At 34.4% G+C, this 23,581-nt stretch overlaps 1 protein-coding gene across 2 annotated transcripts in view; it reads right to left on the bottom strand.

The window, feature by feature from the left end:
• Positions 1–18,328, bottom strand: part of LOC126744568 (ATP-binding cassette sub-family G member 4) — a 217,662-nt gene extending 199,334 nt beyond the window's left edge. Inside the window, exon 1 of one of the 2 annotated variants that reach the window (XM_050452029.1) lies at positions 18,142–18,328. In XM_050452029.1, coding sequence (XP_050307986.1) covers positions 18,142–18,176 — 35 coding nt within the window. In that variant the 5' untranslated portion in view covers positions 18,177–18,328. The remainder of the gene's footprint in view (positions 1–18,141) is intronic. The other variant, XM_050452030.1, reaches the window with a different exon arrangement.
• Positions 18,329–23,581: the final 5,253 nt, after the last annotated feature.

Here is a 23,581-nt window from a genome sequence, read left to right as displayed (position 1 = left end):
TATAAAAATTATCTGTAAAAGTAATACGTCCTTTGTCAAGTAAGTCATTTGTAAGAGTGAGTACTACTTTTTGTGATGAAGATTGGTCCTCTACCCGATCTTGCCCACAATAAATCAACATACTGTAAGTATATCCCTTTTCGATGCACAGCTTATAAAGTTTTATTCCGAACTTGTGCATTCGGAGGAAAAAGGATGCCTAATACAGATGCTACGTACAACTATGCTTCTCGAAATGACAGGCTTAGGCAGGTGGAAGTGAGACGCAACATTTGTTGCACACGGCCATTGATTTAGGTTTTATATATTGCGTGACCATACGAATAGTCGCATAAAAAAATTACCAAAAAGTTTCTAATTACTTTTGTTTTGTAAAACAAAATATTCATGAGTGTTCTAGAACACCACAATTAACTTTTGAAAGAAAAGAAAAAGTTGGCCTGAGGGACTGATTTTTTTTCAGCATTACGGCAGTCAATATCATATCAGTTATCCATATCAGAATAGAAGTTTAAATTATTTGCTGGAGCATTTTGGGAATGATTGGCGAAACAGGGAAGATTTTTTGTGGTACAAAAACCTATTACATAGTAACAATACCGAAACGAATGCGGATACTTAGTTTCCTTTTATTACTTTTGTCAAATTAATTAACTTGATCCAGTTTGTTTAAAGAGAAATAAATATATATTTTTGCTTACTATGTCTCATTTTTGTGGAAAAACGGATATATACAAACTTTTATTGCTAATAATGATAAATTGTTATTTTTTTGTTTGTTTCTTTTTATGTTAATAAATTGGTCAACTCCGCTTAATTAAAGCTATTTTCTTTAAATATTACTATTTTTAAATATAAATACACAGGGCGTTTTTCGTGTTTCCTAAAAATTATCTGAAAGTGGAAATATCCGGTTATGCACGCGAACTCCTCATGTAAATTCGTATACTCGTGTTAATAAATTTTCTTCTAGTACCATTGACGACATTTCTACTAATATTTCATGTAATACAGCAGAGTGTTAAGTGAAAACAACCTCGCTCTTTCTGATCATTAGGCAATCTTTGGACTGTATCAAACTCTGTTAAGTCTGCTATCCAAACATGATCGAATTGTCTATAGAAAAAATTTAAAGATTTTTCACAATCGGGCTGTAATCATGTGCAGAGCTTACTAGATCCAATCTTAGATTTTCATGCCAAATTGATGGAGCTGTTTAGTGCTTCCTATCCCATCATAAAAATAAGAAATAAACTAATCCCGTCGTTGCAGATCCTGGTTCCGCAATGCTCTTAAAACTTTCTGCAAAAAATTTACAATTTATTCACTTAGTAAGGAAGTATCTATATGCCATCGTTCTCATCAATATTTTTTTATATATAGTTCCAGATATTATCGACCAATGAGGGTCTCAAAACAGCCAGGAAATGTTGGAGAATTGTCAACGACATCCACCTTCCAATTCTAAATCCAGAAATTTCTCCTAATGTAAGTTATAAGTTATTATAATAGTAAATTTATTCGACAAAATACCCTGAAATAAAGTTTAAAATTAAAATGTCCGAATAAACAAATGATCCACAAAATGTTAACCTTGCCAGGGATTTATGAATATAGAAAGTAATAGTTTAAACAAAAATCTTAATTTGGTAGGATCAAATCTATTATACGAAGTTGATGATATTGTACAATATACAATTTAATAGTTCAAAGGAAAAATTACGTTTTTACCTAAGATTATCTTCAATAACCATTTTTGCACCAACTCTTGGCTTTGTGGTTCCTTCATTATATTAGAATATAACTTGCGCTTCGTATGTATTAATTATAAAAGAATAATATATATACATAAAATTACATAAATTTTTATTTACATTTTTCCGATTGTAGATCTTTACAAAAGAGCATTCCGCAAATGTGTTCTTAGACAATAAACTTAATTTTTTTTTGCAATATTATCGAAAACCATCATCATCACTTGATTATATTAAATTAAACACTATCCAAAAATTCTACTAAAAACACTATTATCAGTATTAAAAACAAAAATTCCTGTGGTGAGAATGGCCTATCTTGAGTTTGCCAGAAACTGTGGTAAATGCACTAGCTAAAACAATTAACACTTTTTGGATAATGAGAACTTTTCCGACATGTCTGAATTTGACAAAGGCTACTCCTATTTATAAGGCTGGAAGTCTTGATGATCCACCAAATTTTAAACCCATCTCTTTGGCTTTCAACCCTCTGAAAACTAGTTAAAAAGCTGGTGAAGACTCGTTTAATATCTTCAAATAGCTTTAAACAAAAGTAATGTCATTTACAATTTTCTCAGTGATCTTTATTTTCAGGTAAGTAGTGGTGGAGCTTTAGCAGCTATTTTGTGTAACTTCTCAAAAGCTTTTCACTGCGTTAGCTATGAGATCTTGTTCAGAAGCTTTAGCATCAAGGCATAAAAGGAGTGATGTTGTCCTAGTTCTACTTTTATCTTAAAGACCGTCGACCCGTCGACAGCGGGTGTTTGTGATCTTTAATTGCTTGGATTATGGAGATATAACCGGAATGTTCCTTAGAGGTCTCTTCTTAGCACTATACTATTTATATACTTCCTTATATCAATGACCTGGCAAATCTGGACATACGAGAAAAATTTACCTTGTTTGCCGATAACACCACGATTCTCTTGCATTTGCCTGACAGTGAGTCCCTTCTTACAACTGTAACTACACACTTTTTGCAAATTAAACAATGGTTCGCGTCAAAACCTTCTTTCCCCCAATCACTAGAAGACTTAAAGTTTTGTGCTTTGGAGGAACACTGGCAGGTGTCACTTCTGCGGATTCACAAGTTAAGCAACATGTTTTCTAGGATCATCATTGACGGCAACCTAAAGTTACGGAGCTTGCACGGAGGCACTCATCTAAATGTTATGCAGTTAGACTGATATGTGGAGAACTTAGACCTGAGGGGGAGAGATCAGGGTAATATGCTCTGCTAGAATCGCACCCTCGTTATGCCATCCCTTTTGGGGTAATGCAAGTGGTTACTTGCTAAATTTACTTTTTGTGATACAGAAACGCGCCTTAAGATATACATGGTGTTTCATAATTAGTAGCACAAACTTGAAGGCGTTGTAGAGGGCCTCAAAATAAGCAAGTTTGCGCAACAGGGTGATAAAATTTTAAGAAAAAAATCTTATTTTTCACTTATATATCTTGCAAACATCTTGACTTATTTATAAAATCCGTACCAACTTTACTGTTCAACTTCCAAGATGTGCAACACGAATTCGTACCAATTTGCACTTGTATCTACCCATTCCTACATCCAATCTAATTAAAAAAGTCATTAATATTTGAAATGCTTAAGATCTTTTCCCGTATCATAAAAGAATTACCATTACTGTGTATATTTAGGACTAATTTAAAAAGGTTGCTGAGTAAAAAACTCAACTATAGTCTGGATGACTTTTACATTGATTGTTTGTGGCTCTTCATTTTGACTGTACTTGGTTCAACATTTTTTTGATTTCCTCAGTGTTGTTTCTTTTAATGTTTTCAGTGGTGACAAATGCATTGTATATTAATTTACATTACTGTTTTATTGCGTTGTTTTAATTGTCTGTCATTTTATTACATTTTACTTATTTTTAACAAGGTATTTGTACTACCTATTAGCATCTAATTACTTATTTTATCTGTTCTAAATGCTTTCGGATCTATTGTATTCTGTGGAGTACTTTATTTCCCATTGCTTTGTTAATAATATTTTATGTGTTGTAAAAAATTAAGCGATATATAAGTTTAACTTTGACTTTGTTCTCATACAACAATAAGATTCCACTAGGTCATTTTCTAAAACGAGATTTATTTGTTAAAAATTGGGTTTTAAATCTTTCTCAGAAAGGATCGTGATACCACATTAAACCTCTAAATATCGAAAGCAGCTTTAAATGCACTTAGTTCATAGTAGACTCTGTGACTCCTAAGTCTTATGTTTAAGTCTTATTCAACAGAATGGCAAGACTCAACAAGGAAATTTGCCCTATAAAAGGGCCTAGAGGATGGAAAACTATCAACATATATAAAGGTCTACATCAAGAAAACCCCTGCCTGAGACTTTATCAAAATTTTAGATGAGGACAGCTCTAAAGCCTTTATTAATAAATATATTAAAATACTAAAAAAAAATTCCTTAGCTTTATTACAGAATCATGGTTGAATAATGAAATGGTTGAAAATACTGGATCATGAGGTTACTAGTATGAGAAAATATGCAATCTGGCGGGATTGGATTACTACATGTTCAAAGAAGAATAATGGCTGTCATGCTGGGGATATTTGAATTCTTGAAACAGTTTTCAGAGTAAACATGTATCACAACTTTTAAAGTAATTTTGTCACTATTGAAAATAATTTTAAATCAAAATAAAACTCTTTGCAGAATTAATGTGACACGGATGAGATATCAAAATCTTTGCCAAAAACAATTCAGACTTACTTTAAACTTGTTGCTTAATAAATTTTTATCATGCAGAGTTTTACATGCCAGAAGCTTTCGTTAATTATCTCAATTCTTAAGAATGGTCAAAGAAATAATGTCAAGAACTACAAGCCAATCAGCAAATTATGCTTTTCATACACTTTTATAAAAGGTAAAAAACACGAAATCTACAGCATCACAAATACATTTAATAAAATTACGAAGGTTACATGTTTCGCTCGACTAGAGCTCATCAGACCTAAACAATAATTAAAATTATGTAACCCAAAAAAAGGAGAATTCAACAAAAACTTACCATAACATACACAAAACAAATTAGTAAAATAAATAAAATTATTATTAAAAAAGATTTAAAAATTTCTACTGTGTTAGATCAAAATTTTTTCCAATTTAACAACCGTTTTTTCAAACAAAAAGAAGGACTAGCAATGGGCTCTTGTTTATCGCCATTTCTTAGTGAAGTATTTCTTAGCAACTTAGAAACAAAAATAATGAGCAGTAATTTTAAAAATAACATCATCTTTTATAAACGGTATGTGGATGATATATGTTTGATTTGGAATGGAAGTGAGATAGAGCTTACAAATTTCCATAATTATGTCAACTCTCTTCACTCTAAAATTGAGTTCACAATCGAACGGGAATAGAACAACTCCTTACCATTCTTAGATTTATTACTTAAGAGAGAAAGAAATAAGATATCCTTTGAAATATTTCGTAAGCAAGCAACAACAGATAATATTATACAATATAATTCAACGTCACCGTCCTCACATAAATTTCCTGCTTTCTATTCTTTATTTTACAGACTTTTTAACATCCCTTTCTCGTGAAGCTTTTAAAAAAGAATTCCTTACCATTAAACAACTAGCAGTCAGTAACTTTTTCCCTCTTAAACCTATATATAAAATGTATTTTCAGTATGTGAACAAGTATAAATTATCATTTAATTTTATCAGACAACAAACAAACTATATCAAAACTTTTAGGTCGTTTACTTATTTTGGACCAATTTTGTCACAACTATCCCACTTTTTTCTCCCTTTGGCATAACCCCAGCTTTTAAAACCAATAATACATTAAAAAGACATTAAAACTTAAGATAAACTACCCCCGCTATCTTCTCCGGGACTTTATGAGATTAGGTGTAAAGAGTGCCCTGCAGGCCAGTCTGGTAGGAAGATTTCTACTAGGATTAGTGAACACAAGCCCCAATATAATAAATTTAAAAATACCGAAATCACAGTGACCAGATCAGCTTTTGCTAATCACCTCCTCGACTCCAAACATAATTTTCCTGACAGCCAAAATATAAAAATACTGCATCAATGCAACAAAAGTAAAAAACTAGACTTGTTGGAGACAATGGAGATAAGTAAAGCTTTTAAAAGCCCAGATCTGTCCTGTGTTAATGAAAGGTTTGATTTTGATGGCCACCTAGTTTTTAATAACCTTAAGTAGTTCTAGACTCTTAAATGATGGTTAGATTTCTAAAATGTATAAAGTGATTTGATTGTTTAGTTGAGTTCTTTGTACATAGATAGTGCCACTTTATTGTAATCTTTGTTTACTTATATGTCAGGTGTTTTGTGTATGTTATGGTAAGTTTTTGTTGAATTCTCCTTTTTTCGGGTTACATAATTTTAATTATTGTTTAGGTCTGATGATGCTCTAGTCGAGCGAGACATGTAACCTTCGTAATTTTATTAAATGTATTTGTGATGCTGTAGATTTCGCGTTTTTTACCTTTTATACAAGTTTTTTCCGGAGCGTTTTAAAAAAATAGCTTATCAATAACAGTCTAGCATTTTATAGAAGAAAATTGTACAGTTAAAATTTACTTAATTAAACTTATTAAGTATTTTTAATACATATAGTATTTTAACTAATTGTGTCAAGTGGATTATTTATACGGATTTCAGTAAGGCATTTAATAAAAGCATTATGATTCAGAATCAGGTCAGTGTTTGTAGTCCTTTTAGGATTCTGTTTTCTTGGCCCGCTTTTGTTCGTCATTTATTTTAATTATATAAAATATTAGTCCTATTGTTGGAACCTTTGGTGTGATACAAAACAGTTTTTACCAGTAACCAAAACTATTTTTTTAATTCTCGACATGAGTTTCGCTAATGATTTTTAATAGGGATAAAGCTCTAATCCCCTATAGTTAGTGTTTACACTTTGTTCAACTATGCTTTATTGAATTTTTCGCTCTATTAGTTACATCTTTAGTATATAAGCCTTTTTGTAAGTAGTTTTAGTTTAGTTTTTATCTTCCCCCGAAGATGCTAACATCGTTGGCGAAACATGTGTCAAGAATGAAATAATGAGTTTTGGTTAGTGGTAAAAACTGTTGTGATTTGAATATGAAATTTTGCTTAATGAACTATTTTGATAAATGCTCTATATTGTAACGATATTGTAAACACTGAGAAACCAGCTGAATCTCCGTCATTCCGAAATAACACAAGTGGTACACCGCACGACATCTCGACGGTTAAGCGGGAATCTTCCGGAACGGCGTTCTGCCCAGTATATCAGGAGCCGCATCGCCGATAGTTGTCAGTTTAGTAAAGTAAATTTTAGAATATTGACACCAAATTTATATAGTTGTAAATAAATATAGTAAAAATAAATATCTTTAGTAGTCGTGAGTGATCGTGTTTTCGTAGTGAAGTGTATAAATAAGTTAGTTGACTATTTTCGATTGTTTTAATTCTCACCTAACGAACGGAAATAACGCTACAATATAATGGTTTTCTCGAAGAGCCCCTATAATCTATACTTATGTTTTTAGTAAATTATAGTTTGCTTTAGTAATATATGGCCTTTATATAAAATTAATATTAATTAACAGACTGAGAAGTTAAACCAATAAATTTTTATGTTTCTCTGCTATAAAATTAATTTTCTGATAGGGAATCATGATTATTGTTTTTAGAACATCATTCTTTATCAAAATCTGTAAAAATATATCGGGTATCCTATGTTCGGAAATAACCCAGCAACACCCTTTTCTATCTTGTCTGATATTTTAACTCTCTAAAATCACATGTAATGCACTTGCCCGTCAACTTTTGTAACTGTGATATCAGGATGTTTTCTTTGGGCTTTGTTCTGTTTGGATCCCAAGTTCTGAATAAATAAATAATGGAAACTTAAGCTAAGTTTCACTAACTACAACTATTTCGTGCCCATAAGCTGATACTACCCTATGGAATGTGTTTGCTATGAGTTTTAGTACATAAACCACGCATTTTTTGATATGAACAAGTAAATCCTTTGAGTAACTGTAATTTTAGATAGCTGTACAGACGTTTAACTCATCTTTTAGTTTAGTAAGTTTTTAATGCGTGCAAGTGTCCAGTCCGCTTCAATATAAAAATGACCATAGCAAAAGTTTTTAAACTGATGATATATTTAAAAACTGATTGACACCGCAAATCTAAATTTTGGTTATTGGCTAAAAGAAAAAGTCAAGTGGCGACAGATCAGGAAATCTGGTAGGTCATTCAATATGACCTCTTCGTCCAAACCATCTTCGCGGAAAAATTTTCGTAGAATACTGGCTGGAAAATTCGATCTTGTAGCCCATAACGGTCATCTTCCTCAATGATATTAACTAAAGCTGATTAACACTAGTTCAAGTTACTCAAAGTCAATCAAAATTTTAATTCATTTCTCCTATTAAAATCTAATGCACAAATTAAATTTTTCGGGATATCGGGATATTATGTACTTATATCTACAATTGTGTCTATTTATAGTACTTTTAAGAAAAAAAGGAGTACTTGTCAGAATTAAAAAAACATTTAGAATAAATTGAGGATCATCAATGATTTGTTTGCTCATAATTTCACAAAATTGCAGGCAGAGGTGATAAGGATTCACCTTCGTTCAGTTCCTGAATTAGTTTAATTCTGTAGGCACGGAACCTATATATTTTTTTAAAATCCATACTTTGGACAGACACTTCTACGTCGAATATCCAATATTTCGCTCATACTCATCATACTGATTGATTGTAATATGACTCAAAACCCGGAGCATTACTTTGTACAGCATGGTAATATACCGTTATTCTAGAGAATTAGCCTAATATTTTGGGTATGAACCATTAAATGTGCATTGGTACGTTATTAAAGAACAATTTTTGTCGATATTGGGTTTCTTAAAAAATTAGAAAAGGCTGAGTTTAACTTCTCTAGGAAACACCACCGCTAAACGCAGGAAGCAAGTTGAAACTTGTGGGTTATAAGTGAAAGTATTATCACCATGGTCTAAGGGTTGATTTTATAGATTTATAAATGAAGGATTATTTTGTCCCTCTAAAATTAAAAATCGATCTGTATAATGTTTTTTTTTAACGAAATATTTGGACAATTCGAGGTAGATTGTGCTACATCAGATAAAGGCTTTAAGAAATTTTATCTTTTCAGTCCCCTGCAGGGAGTTGGAGAGTAAGAAAATCCTCCAGGAAAGATGTGTTTCAGCCATGTCGTCTAGGGGGTTCTACAAACAGGTTCACCAGTGGTTGTTATAAGCGACTTATTTAATTCTTAATTAATATTAATATATCAATAGAGCAGAATTTAGTAAATTAACTTTTTTAAATATTTTTTATTTATATAATACAGAGATTTTGGATATATTCTTTCTGATCCGAAAAGTATTTATTTGATTAATTATGTGTGTCCAGCCTTAACTTTTTCATTCTGCACCTAACTTTTATCTAACATAGCGCCCATTTATAATTTTTATGACCAAAATAGTTTACCTGCCGCTATAACTCGTCCATTTTTTAAAAAAAGTCAGTCAAGATTTAGATTTATGTTTTACGCACGCATGCACAATTAATTATACATGTTATAGTATAATACAGGTATATCAAGCTGTCACAGCCGTTGTCTTCACATGTTAAGAATTTTAATGAGACGAGTATGACGTTAAAACTATAAAAATACGTATAAATACGCATATAAATATACGTAAGAAGCTATAACATTATACACGGCCCCGTGCAAAATAAATAACAAAAATAATTACTTACATGATTAAGTAAGTAATTATTTTTATAAATGTCCCAAATTCAAGGGGACCATTAGGATCTCGGAATCGAGAGAGAGAAAATTTCGGGAAATCGATTATTTGTAGGAAAATCCAAGAATATTATTTTTATTTGATATAATTTAAAGTCGTATCGCAAAATAAATTACACTTTCTCTAGGCCGCTTTTTCTAGCCGACATTGATGATAATAAATAAACGAATGAATTGGGTCAGTGACAGCCATAGGGCTGTTAGCTCAAAGGTCTTCTATTGGACCGTTATGCCTCAACGAAGATTACCAGAGACCAATAGTAGCTTTGGAGAAGCCAATGAGGCGTCCCGGTTTAATTAATTTCATGTCGCTAGGTATAAGTATTGGCCAGATATTTAAACATAACATGCATGAGTGTTGGACGTGGTTTGCCATTTCTTCCTCATTCCAACACAAGGGCACAGTTACAAGATCCGTTACTAGCAGGATTTCGCGTGTCTTTAAGCGCACTAGTAGTTTAGTGAGAGAGGCACAGGGCCTATAAATGTGCGCCTTAGTATGTCTCATGCCAGCTACTTCCGGAGGGTCTCTCTATAAAGCAGACTCTTTATTGATGCAGCAGCTACACATTTCCCTATGCCAATTGTAGGTTCAGGCCCCTCCGGCAGTTTTTCGGATCTCAGGTTAGAAAGAGATTCCGTTTCCTCATTAGCAACATTGCTTAGCTCATCAGGCACCCAGGTAAGCTAAACCCAAAAACCTTCACTCTCTTCTTCACCAGTTCCTCTAGTACCCTCTACTCCAGTACAAGCTTGGAGCTTACCATTTTAGACATTTTTATTTAGAATAGCTTTAATAGCGGCTCTGCTGTCCGAGCATTCAAACATGATTTGTCCACATTTTAACACAGCAAATACTTGAGTCTGGTCCAACCGAGGGTCCAACCGACTCTAAGAGGTTCGTGACCCGTTGACAACACATCGCTTCCATAATTTTTAGTCGGTTTTTCTGAGGAATACGAAAGAAATCACAGTTGTAGTTTGGACAATTCGTGGGACTCTCAACAATATACATCATTACAATAAAAACTCAAAGGAAGATTCATAGAGGGAAATTTCTGTTGTGTTTTTGCTACTAAGTGTGCATAACAAAAATGGTTTATCTCAGTTTTCTACTCGATATATGTTCAGCCTAAAAATACGTTCGTTTGTTCTTACAAGCGGTTCGCAAGATGCTTGTGAATTATTCGGTTCCATCGTCTGCATGCAGCTTTAGATTTCGTTACAAAACAGCCCTCACCGTGTACAACAAAGAACTTAGAAAATTAAAAAGGAAATCATGGAGGCAGTTCTGCGAGGGAATAGATAAATTAGCCCCAGCATAACGTCTGCAAAAAATCCTTTCAAAAAATCATTCCAACGGAATTGGTCTACTAAAAAAGCCAAGCGGTGAATACTGTAACGATCAAAAAGAAAGCCTAGAGGTACTTCTTCAGACTCACTTCCCGGGATCGCAGATTATTGAAGATAACCAGAACCAGTCAAACCTCCAAAACGAAGGGCTCCAAAACCCAAACGGGAGAAGTAAAAGGCTGGCAAGCAAAATCCTCACAACTAACAGAATCAAATGGGCAATCGAAAGCTTTAAGCCCTATAAATCTCCAGGCAAAGATGGAATTTTCCCAGCTCTGCTACAAAGAGGCTATGAGATACTAAAAGTACACCTACAAAAAATCTTTAAAGCCAGCCTCATTTTAGGACACGTACCACTAGCTTGGAGAGAGGCTAATGTAATATTCATACCAAAAACGGGGCGTCGTCCTGAAAACGAAGCAAAATCATATCGCCCGATTAGTCTAACCTCCTTTCTTCTAAAAACAATGGAGAAAGCAATCGACCAATACATAAGAAGCGTAACTCTTTCTAGAACACCGCTCCACCCTAGACAATTTGCCTACCAAGCAGGCAAATCTACAATAAGTGCACTGCACTGCCTCGTAAGAGACATAGAAAAGTCAAACGACTGCAAAGAAATTGCTCTTACTGCATTCATTGACATGGAGGGAGCATTCGACAATAACTCACACCTGTCCATAACAAAACCCTTGCAAGACTGGGGGGTGGAGGCCCCCATCGTAAAGTGGACAGGATCAATGCTCAAGCACCGCTCCATCACAGCAGAAATAAATGGAGCGACAGCAACAGTAACCACAGTAAAAGGATGTCCCCAAGGAGGGGTTCTGTCACCTCTACTGTGGACATTAGTAGTAAACAAAATTCTTAACATATTAAGTAGATCCGGATTCACAGTTCTAGGCTACGCAGATGACCTGGTAGTAATAGTTAGGGGCAAGCACGAGGGCGTAATATCGAATCGAATGCAAAGTGCCCTAAATACTATATAAAACTGGGGCGAAACTGAAGGATTATCTTTACATCCTAGAAAAACAATTTTAGTGCCGTTTACCAGAAGAAGGAAGCTAGAACTCAGAGCACCTATATTAAACGGAACTCAGCTAACATTTTCTAACGAGGTGAAATACCTGGGGGTTACCTTGGACCACAAACTAACTTGGAACAATCATCTAGACAAGACCATTTCCAAAGCCATAGTGGCAATCTGGACATGCCGCAAACTCGTTGGCAAGACATGGGGGCTAAAACCGAAAATGGTATACTGGATCTACCAAACAGTCATTAAGCCCATCATCACATACGCTTCGCTGGTATGGTGGCCGAAACAAACAACCGCACAGACCAAATTAAACAAAGTCCAAAGGCTGATATGTCTAGGAATAACCGGGGCAATGTCTACTTGTCCTACCACAGCCTTAGAGACACTGCTAAACATGCCTCCACTTCTTTTCCAAACCGGCAAATTTAAGCCTGGGGATTTAAGTGGTCACCTGCGCATCCTCGAAGAAATTAAACTGGAAAATGCCAGCAAACCACGTGACCACATAACGGCCATGCTGGATCTAGAAATTCCATTTGAAGTGATCATAGATGATCGCCAATCATGGGAGAAAAAAGAAGTACCAAAAGCCGACAATGCATCGCTATGGTACACAAACGGTTCCAAACTAACAGAAGGAGCAGGACTGGGCGTGTCAGGCCCTAACATTAAGATCTCAAAGTCACTGGGCAAATACCCTAACATCTTTCAAGCTGAAGTGCTTGCCATAGACTAATGTGCAGAAGAGTGCATCAACCAAGGCCTCCAAAGAAAACACATATTTATACTATCAGACAGCCAAGCTGCTCTAAAGGCCCTGAAAGCTTTTAAATGTGATTCAAAGCTAGTCTGGGAGTGCAAACAAACCCTAAAGCGCCTTACAACAAAGAATCAAGTAACACTAATGTGGCTAACTGGCCACCGGGGTATAGAGGGGAACGAAGAAGCCGATCGCCTTGCAAAAAAAGGGGCTCAAACACCATACCTATGGTCCAGAGCCATACTGTGGTTTAATGAAGACCTACATCACCGAAGACCTAAACAGGTGGGAAAAAGAACAATTGCTGTCGCACTGGAGAAGAGCACCAGGACTAAGACAGGCAAAAAAGTTTATAACCACTTCTAGAAAAAGAGCTGAACAGCTCCTAGACATGAACAGATCAGACATCAGAACATCAGTCAGACTCCTAACCGGTCATTGCCCAGTGAAATATCACCTAAAGGCAATAGGTATAACAGAGGACGACCAATGTAGATTCTGCAGCAATGCCACAGAAACAGCAGAACACCTGCTCTGTGAATGCCCGACCCAACTCTGCAAGAGGCTCAAGTACCTGGAAGGGGTACAACCAACAGCTCAAGAAGTGGGACAACTACCTCCCAAATTATAGCTTTGTACGGCAGAAGTCTAAGACTTTTTGAGACAAACTAAGACAAGTAGAGTTATGCACAAAATATCTCACAGGTAGCAGTGCTGAGCGGCGGATCAGCCGAAACGACTCCCTTCTCAATCTACAATCTACAATCTCTAGATTTCGTTAACGTTGTTACATAAACCAATGATCGATAAACAACACAACTTCAATTTTCTTGACGATTTTTTCCAAGTCCAAATATGGGTTCCAGATTTACAGCGTGACAATTTACAATGGCTAGATTTGAGAAACCAAAAAAAATAACTAAAAACATTTTCTATAACAGGGAGGGGGAAACAAAATAATATAATAGCTAACTTGTTTCACTTACCTCTTCACTCCCAGCTACCACAACTTTATAATCTTAAATAGCACATCCCTACTTGTGATACCTTATCTGAAGGCTCTTAAAAAAAATGCAATTATACGATTGAGGTACGCAACATTGCAGACAGGGCAGGTCAATGGAATATCGAATGATATAACTACTAGTACGTTAGATTACCGAATGATTTGATCCGAATTAGAGTTGAATGAGATGAAAAAAACTGCTTAGAAAAAATCACAGGCCCTAGATTAGGCCATTGATTTCTTGTCGGAAATGTTTAAGATCTCAGGTGGGCCGATACTAACCAGAGAAATAAATTTAGAAATAAAGGTAAGTGAATTAGGTCAACTACTCAATAAAGCTTTTAAGACAGCATGTTCTCTTAGAAGAAAAAGTGCCCGCAAGGTACCGTGGTGGAGAAACCAAAACATCTCCTCGTATCATACATCCCAACCGCATATCTTTATGCGGTTACGGATCCAGTCGAGGACTACGAGGAAACGACCAAAAGCATGATTGGAGATTGGCTGGACAGATAGTGCTATCAAAAGAATAGTTAGGCCAATAGCGCTATCAAATTAATAGTTAGTGAATTATCCATAACATGGCATAATATATAAATTGTCCATACACGGCAGCTGGACCAAACGAAATAATACCAAAGGTGCTGCAGTTGCACTATATACAAAATCTTTTCTCAACTGGAGGCTGCTTTCCGTGTAGCAATGTCGTCTTTATTCTTAAAGCCGGCAAAAAGAATTACAACCTGGTCTTAGTCCAGTCTTATAGGGCCATCAGTTTAACGTCCTTTCTAATGAAAATCTTAGAAAGGATGATTGACAAACATTTAACTGAGATAATTCTAAAGGGAAATCCACTCGATAAAAACCAAAAGTCGTACACCAAAGGGCGGTCTACTGAAACGGCTCTATAAAAATCTGCCGTAGTTAGAAAGCAGAGAGGGCCATCAACAGTAAGGACCTTGCATTAGCACTCTTCTTTGATGTTGAAGCAGCCTTCGATACGGTGAAAACCAACGAGATCTGCGAGAGAAGACTGTTTGCGTTTTATGCGCTTGTTATAGTCACAGGCAAATTCATCGAGGTAGTGTTATTATTCAAAGATGGTGCTGCGTGAAAACGGACATCTCTGTACATCCTGACAAAACAGAGGTCATACTTTTCACGAAAAGGAGATATTCTGGAAGAAATCTTGCCGGACTCAGAACACTATTAATACCTCAAAAACCTTTGGAAATTAGTCCAGAAGAAAGTAAAGGAGTTTTGATTTTGGGGTAAGTTTATGGAAGCCGGGTACGATGTTGGGCCCAACATCTTACACTGGCTATATAATAATGTCATTAGATCGAGAGTAATGTATGGCTCGTTGTTCTGATGGACGGCAACAAACAATGCTTCAAATGCTCAAAAACTGGCGAATGCAAATGTGACTTACATTTCTTTTGTTAAATACTTAAGCTGTTCTAAACAAACACTGATCTTCTTTTGCATAAATAAATAAATTATTTCCAGAACAGCTGAACGTGTGGAAATGATTCATACAGGTAAATGCTATTTCTGCTACAAAAGTAGTACCGTAATAAAATGCAATAATTAAGAGTAAGTAAAATAATTTAAAGAGTAACTTTTCGCCTCAGTAAAAATATTTAAAACACCGCTTTTTATCGACTTATCACTATCACCTAAGTAAACTTCTTTTATGCCTATGTTGACGATAATAATGAGAAAATATTTCCTTTTTTTAAATTAATAATCAAAAAAAAATTAATAAAATTTTATTTTAATTAAGTAATGTTTTATTTAATAAACAGAAAAAAAAATTACATCGTTAGCTTTGTAGAGTACCATTAAAAAGCATTTTTAGTAGCTTTCAGATTTTTTATTCTTAGCAGTTTTTTGTTGGCTTCTAAGATATATCAATTGTACGTTTTCAAATTGTCATCCTGTATACTTAGACGTTATAAGGATCTTAGAATCTTTATATACATGGTGTCCGGAAGGTAGATGAAACCCTTTAAGAGGATGATAGTTAAACTAATTTCAAACATTTTAAGCCAAACATGTATGGGTCAAAATCCGTTTTTAAATTTTTTATTGCAACTTTTGCATTTTTTCCAATAAATACCCAAATTTCACACTTAATTGGAAACAAAGAGCAAGTCTCAATGGATTTATAAGTTTGAAACTTTATTTTTTTTCTAATATTGAATCTAATCAAATACGATGAATTCCAAGAATTCCAAGAAAAATTAAAACGTGACAAATAATTGTAGAGTTGAAATAAAATACTTTGTTTGGTGCTTGAGTAAAATTAATTAAAATTGCTTTTACCGTTGAAACCTTTTTAAAAATACGTCTAGTTACTGTCCTTTATTTTAATTTATCATTAATGCCAATGTCTGTCCAATTCTCAGAATTAAAGCTTCTATTGTGGTACAGTTCAGGTAAATAAAACTTACTGAATTAGGGCCTCTCATTAGGATTTTCAGAGGCTTTAGCGAGTGCTAGTACCAAAAGGGTTATCTAGATTACCAAAGTTCAAAGAGTGTTTCAAAACAAAGCAGATACTAGATCTTGGCCTTTCTAAATAGAAGATGTGGGCCACTATGTGCAAAGATATAAAGTATCCCTTTTATGGTGCGGGAGTGCAGGACGTACAAGAAAAATCCAAATTGCAGCTTTTTTTGGACATGGACCTCGAAAATCTGTTTTTTTTTCGATGTAGTATTCTGTGGACGGATGAGTCAAAATTTTTGAGGGAGGGTATTACCAACCTCCATGAATGAGCTCCAAGAGCGGTAAATCTACAATGGAAAGAAAAATCTGAAATTTTCAATTCAAAACTCATTTCATAGCAGATTTTCTGTAAACATATTGGCCGGAGTCATAGGCAGAGTTCTTATTGGTCCACATCTACCAGAGCATTTAGATGAACTATGAACAGTTTCTGGAAAATGATATCTCCTATCATCTAGCGGAATCTGGATTCTTGGGGCCATAACGACCAATAATGTTCCAGCAAGATGGTTGTATAGTACATTGGACCTTGGCCGTCAGGAAGTACTTGGACGACTGTTTTCGCGAAGGTTGAATCGGCAGAGGTGGCACCTTTCCTTGACCCCTAGATCGCCTAACTTGGGATCCCTGATTTTTTCATCTGGGCCCTCATATACACTAATAAGACCAAGGGAAGAGATTGGTTAGAATCAATCAGGCATTTGACCTTAAGGGCATCATTAGACCTGAAATTCAAATGTGCGCTAAATGGTTGTTGATCCATTTACTCATGTACAGACCGGACTTTTTAGGGCTTGACTAATAATTAAAAAATTAAAGAGTTTCTAAAAGATTAAGTTCTTTACTCTTGTCGCATTTATGGAATAATTTAATTCCATCTTCCGGTGGAAAGAAGGAATAGCCTTTTAACTTTAATCCTGGAAGACTTACTTATGCTGCTTAATTTGATGTTAAAACAAATATTTTTGAGTTTTATAATAATTTTTAGCAGAGAGACGGATTGGCAATAAATTCTTGCTTGTCGATGTTCGTTGGAATGGAGATTAGTCAAGTAGTATTCAGTCATTTAGTAAGTGTCTTTCTGAACTATAGTTTATTTTTTGAATGAAAGAAGAAATGACTAAGTAAGTATAAGGGTGACCATCACCGATGCAAGAAATAGGGCCCGTGCCTGTATTAGAAATGACGGAACACATTTTGAGCATGAAAAATAAATGGTTTAAGCAAAATTGTGTTTTATCAAACATAAAAACTTGACATAATCCCTAAATATTGAAATTATTAGTCTAATTCTGAGAATTGGCCAAATATCGGCATGAATGATAACCTTAAATAAAGGGAGGTAACTAGGCGGATTTTTAAAAAGGTTGAAAAGCGATGAAAGCAATTTTATTTAATTTTATTCAAACATCAAACAAAGTATTTTATTTCAACTCTCAATTATTTTTCACGTTTCAATGTTCCTACTTTTTCTCTCACTTAACACAGATTCTTAGAATTTATGGTAGTTTTGATTAAACTAACATTAGACAAAACAAAATAAACTTTGAAACTAAGATATCAATTGTAACTTGCGCTGTATTACCAATTAAGTATGAAAATTATTTATTTATTGGAAAAAATGCAAAAGGATTTCAACCTGTACATGTCTGGCTTAAAATTTCGAAATGAATTCAGCTATCATCTCCCTAAAGGATTGCACCGACCTTCCGGATACCCTGTATACGATTAATAGATTGACCTACTAACTTGTAATACTTGGTATTATTAGATGAAAAATATTTCATATAAAATGAGCGTGTCTTATAGAGTAGTAAGGCAGGTTTTTTATTATTTCTATTCTGGGACACATTAAATATGAACTTACCATTTCGTAAAAAGAAAACTTTTCCTAATATCCATGATCACGTATGAGACAGCATACACATTTACAAAAAAAAAATTGGATTTAACTCACTACGGTTTTAATGTTTATTTTCGCGAACTTGTTGAATATTGTAACTACGAAAAACATGCACCGCCAGCTCTCTCTTTTCGAGCGATTAGGTAACTGTGGCAAGTATATAAAGTCCGCTGTTAAGACGTTTTTATTTTTTATTTTGTTTACTCGGTATAGAAAGCATTGCAAGCCCGACTGATCACTGATTAGGAAACAAGTGACCCGCGAAAGACCTTCATCAAATCTTATCAATAGCATCATTTATTTACTGTGCTCATTTATAATATTATTTTAGATCCCAAGAACTGTCTCTAAAAGAGAATACAGACCGTTTTATAATTAATATGTTTTATAATTGACTTCATTAAGTTAAACTTTACATTATTTACATAATTATAATACAATAATTGTTTTAGTAAATGTGCATTCTTAAAGAAAACAATTAATATTGTACTAATAATTAATTATTTTAATGATCATTTTAAGGTAGTTTTGGTATACTAGTTGCATGTTTTTAAATACAATGTTCTGTTTGACCAGTTTTAAACTGTTATTGTTAGAAATTTAAGAAAATTAAAAATTATTTGTCCTCGTCATTATGATAATATACAGGGTGTTACAAAATTCGTTGCAAATATTTTAACAGCATATTCTTTGAGTCAAAATAAGATATTTTGTTCCCTATAAACATGTGTCCTAAAATGCACCCGCTCAGAGCTACAGCCTTTGCGCAAATTGCTTGAAGGAAATCGATTATTTGAAACAGTGACTACAGTTATATGTATCATATAATTATATTATATTTATGTGTCAAATCTTCTGAAAATTTGCACCTCCTTGTTTTTTTGGGTGCTCTTGACATTTTCCATTTCAAAAATGAAGTAATCTCAATTTTAGGGGTGGATTAGGGGAGACCGGGGTTGGTTGTTACAATTTTTTTTGTTAAACTTTATAATTCAAACTTAACCCTTTTTTACATTATTTGTGTGGTAGAGTAGGTATACCTTTTTAATATATATTGGTGTATTTAGTTTTGCATTATACTTTATAGTATTTACAAGGAAATGTGAAATAATATCCCATTACATTTGTATCAACTTACCTTACTCCGGGGCAAAATGTTACAGGATTGGGACAGGTTGTTACTTTATCCATAAACTTGTAATTTATTTATATATTTTATTTTTTTAAACCATTACACAAAAGAAACTATAGAAATTCTAAAAAGTCTATTAATAAAAAAATATCCTTATGAACTGAAACATATATATAATAATACTGAAGTAAATACTTAATATAATTATCAGTTTAATGCAGTTTTGATTATTATATGTATATTCTAAAAACGTATTAATCAGAGTCGCAGTGAACACACGTAAACAACGAAGATCCATGGCTACAGAGCTCATGTGCCCACCCTTTACATTGAATGCACTGTACCCATCTTTCTCGAGATGTTGAATTACTGAATGCCTCACAGCAAGTAAGACAAAAACAGTCTTCATTTTCCTCATCATTATCTTTAAATACTTGCCGTTAAGTTTTCTTTTTTCCCTTTTTGTAAATTCATTGTTGTCGCAGTTTTTCTTGCTTTTCTAACTCCCGTTTCTCTGGTGTATCTGTCAAGATTGCTGTCTTCTTTTTCTATTTTGTTGAGTCTTTTTTTGTGGTTCAGCTTTTGGGAATGGTCGTATTTCTTTTGGACTCCCTGCTTAGAGGTGATTGGATTAGAAATGCCGCTTGATGTAGATGGCTGCTAATCATCCACGTTCTTAATAATTCTCAAGCTAGGTATCTTTTGAGAGTTAGTAGTAGAGGTTTTTATGGAGTCTTGCACTTCTAGTTGGTTTGTTAAAGGTCTATCTTATGCAGATTCTTGTTCTGTGTCGTTCTTTTCTGTCGGTCACTGATGATGGTAGAAAATTCTCATCTGCAAAAATGTTCCGGTTAAATGGAACTATTCCCGCAACCCTAAATCCAGATATTATATTTTTATATTTTTATTATACACTCTAAGGTTATATTGGCTGGTGACTTTAATATCAACTACACTGATGAAACCTTGCCAGGTACTTCTCTTTTAAGTATTTTAAATTCTTACGACTTGAAAATGCACGTTCTTTCTCCCACACGAATAACTTCTTCATCTGCAACTACAATTGACTATTTCTGTACAAATTTTGATGACGTTTTATGCACAGTACTGCCATCTGGTATTTCCGAACATGAAGCTATTCTTGCTAAAATGCCATATAATACTGTGGGGCTTAACTGACAATTAGCACTGATGATGGCTCATACGCCGAAAACGCTCTGCTAAGCTTTTAAAATAAAAATGGCTCTGAATACATGTGGTTTGATTGATTTGTAATATAATACTGTATTATCTTCATCTCATTATATGGGAAGAATTTTCAGCAAGAGAAATTTCAATGCTTTTTCTGCTGCTACAGCTTCGGTAAATTGGAATGCACTTGAAATGGCTTCTGACCCACTTACTTTATTTTTTTAAGTTCTGTGTGATAAGATCAATCAGTGCTTTCCTAAAATGAGGCTTAAAACTAAGAAACGAAAACCATGGGTTACAAGAGGCCTTAGAATTTCAGCAAATAACCTCCGTTTTTTGACTAAATTGTGCAAATATACCACAAATGAAAATATCCTTGTATATCATCAGAAATACCGAAGTCTGTACAGAAAGACAATTAAAGCAGCAAAATCTAATTATTATAGGGATCGCTTAAATATGTCATCAAATAGGCAAAGAGAGTGTTGGTCGATTATTAATGATTTTAGACATTGCCATAGATATCTGAACCGGAGTTAAGACCTGACATTTTAAACGACTATTATTGTGATATACCTAATATCTTGCTCAAGGGCATTCGTAGTAACATTGATTCCTTTCACTATCTTCAACAAGTGTCGGTTGAGCATTCATTTTTCTTTCATCCTGTCGATCTTACCGAAGTAAAAAATGAAATCAGACGCCTAAAAAACCATAAATCATCTGGAGCTGATGGGATATCTTCGAGGTTGTTACTCTTTTTGCCTGATTCAGCCTTAAATGCTTTAGTTTCTGCCATAAACAATTCTTTACATATTGGCATTTTTCCTTCATGTTTAAAAGAGGCAGTGGTTATCTCTCTTCATAAGGGTGGAGATTTGGATCAGCCTTGTAATTTCCGTCCCATTTCTATTTTGTCTACCTTCTCTAAGATAGTTGAAAAACTTACAAAAAGCAGAATTTTGTCCTTTTTACATCATAATGGTATTTTGTCTGCAAATCAGTTTGGATTTCAAGCCGGTAAAGGGACTCATGAGCTAAAAACAGCATCATGATGCTGTTTTTAGCTTTTTGGAGAGCGTCTATGTGTCCTTAAATTCTGGAGAGTCATCGGCGGCAGTGTTTTGTGATCTATCCAAAGCATTTGACTGTGTGGATCATGGAGTACTGTTATACGAGCCCTGTCTCAGTAAAGTTGGCCCAACTGTCAAAACTAGGATTTTTTATTAAATTTGACATATTAGCGAAAACGTATTAAAAACTAAAAGGTATTTCTGATAACATATGATCTTTTTATTTAATATTAGCTTAAAATACTACATGTTTTATAACTGAGGAAAAATATCTTACAAAAATTCAAAAAATCTGTCGATTAATAAAAATCAACAAAACCAAATAGCAGCAAATTACCACTGCGTTACATCGCCTTTTCGACTGATTACTGCTTTGATACGTCTTAACATAGTGTCAACTAATGTTTGACAGTCATCTGGTGTAAAACTGTTCCAAATTTCTTGGAGACGGGTTCGCAATTCTGGAACAGTTCTTGCGGGATTCGATCTGAGCTTCTTCTTCATGATATGCCACAAGGTTTCAATCGGCGATAGATCTGGACTACTCGACGTCCACTTTAAAACTGGAATTATGTTTTCTAACATCCAATCTTTTACTTTTTAAGCCGTATGGCAAGCGGCACCATCTTGTTGGAAGATACATTCGATATTGTTTAAACGCATTTGTTCAATTTGGGGTATTGGGTTATTTTCAAGCACATTAATGTACTTATCAGCATTCATAATACCTTCCACAAAGTGTAAGTTTCCCACTCCACTTGCTGACATCGATCCCCAGATCATAACAGAAGCCGGAAACTTAACTTTTTTTTTAAGACAGTCATTCTGAAACACTTCTTCTTTAGTTCTTATGACACGACTTCTACTATCACCAACGGATACAAATCTGGCTTCATCACTCCAAATAATCGAGTTCCATTGGTTCGAAGACCATAATTTGTGTTCTTTAGCCCACGCTAGCCTGTTTTTCTTCTGAATTTTTGTCAGTAGGGGTTTCTCTTTTGCCAAAAAATACTGAAACTTGAAAACGAATAATAAAAAAAATTATTTAAGCCTACCTTGTAAGTTTTAAATCCCAGTTTTTGGGCGGCTCTGTGACAGGTTGCTCTTGAAAACTTTTTTGTTGTTGCCTGATTCCACAATAATTTCAATTCGTTGTAATTAGCACGCCGATTTCCCTTGATAATCCGTTTTAAGGCTCTTAAGTTGGTGTTGGAATAACGCGGTCGACTTCCAATTCTGGGTTTTTGAGCAACAGGTCCCGTTGTTTTGTACAATTTAATAATATTTCGAACTGTATACCTCGATTTGTTAATACTGTCAGCGATTTGGGAAGCATTTTGACCTTTTAAATGCAAGTGAATGATCACTTTTCTTATTTCGTCAGAGACAGCCTTACCACGAGCCATTTTTAATTGTTAACAACAACACTAATGCATTGAAAGTTGATTTAAACGTCAAAATCGGCTTCTTAGCAACGCAAAATATTGTTCTTAGCAACGCAATTTGTTTTATACAGCCTACTTTTATTTTATCGAAGCGCATAAACAGACCATTCAACTAAGTTATTTCCATCACGTATTTTGCGATCGAAAAATCATTTTGCAAAGAAAAAATATCGAAATTAAAATGCTTTAAAAATAGCTGCGTCGGTTTTGTTATCTTTCCATAAACATTTCAAGAAACCAAAAATATTATATTTGAAATAAAATTTTAGTTATCCCTTAAATAAATTCTAAAAAATCATGTTTTAGGGCGTTGGGCCAACTTCACTGAGACAGGGCTCGTATAAGCTCGATAAATATGGTTGGGCATAGCGTTCCGATGGCTTGAGTCCCATCTATCAAATCGTACTCAGAAGGTTACAGTGTCTGGGCGTTTGTCTGTTTCTAGCTTCCTAAAATGCGGCATTCCCCAGGGTTCAGTGTTGGGACCACTGTTATTTTTACTGTATGTGGATGACTTGAGTTCATTGAAACTGCAGGGCAAGGTGGTTCAGTTTGCTGAA

The sequence above is a fragment of the Anthonomus grandis genome, chromosome 14, assembly GCF_022605725.1.
Source record: "Anthonomus grandis grandis chromosome 14, icAntGran1.3, whole genome shotgun sequence".
Classification (NCBI taxonomy): Eukaryota; Metazoa; Arthropoda; class Insecta; order Coleoptera; family Curculionidae; genus Anthonomus; species Anthonomus grandis.
Note: the sequence above shows the minus strand (reverse complement) of the source record. Positions and strands in the feature narration are given on the sequence as shown.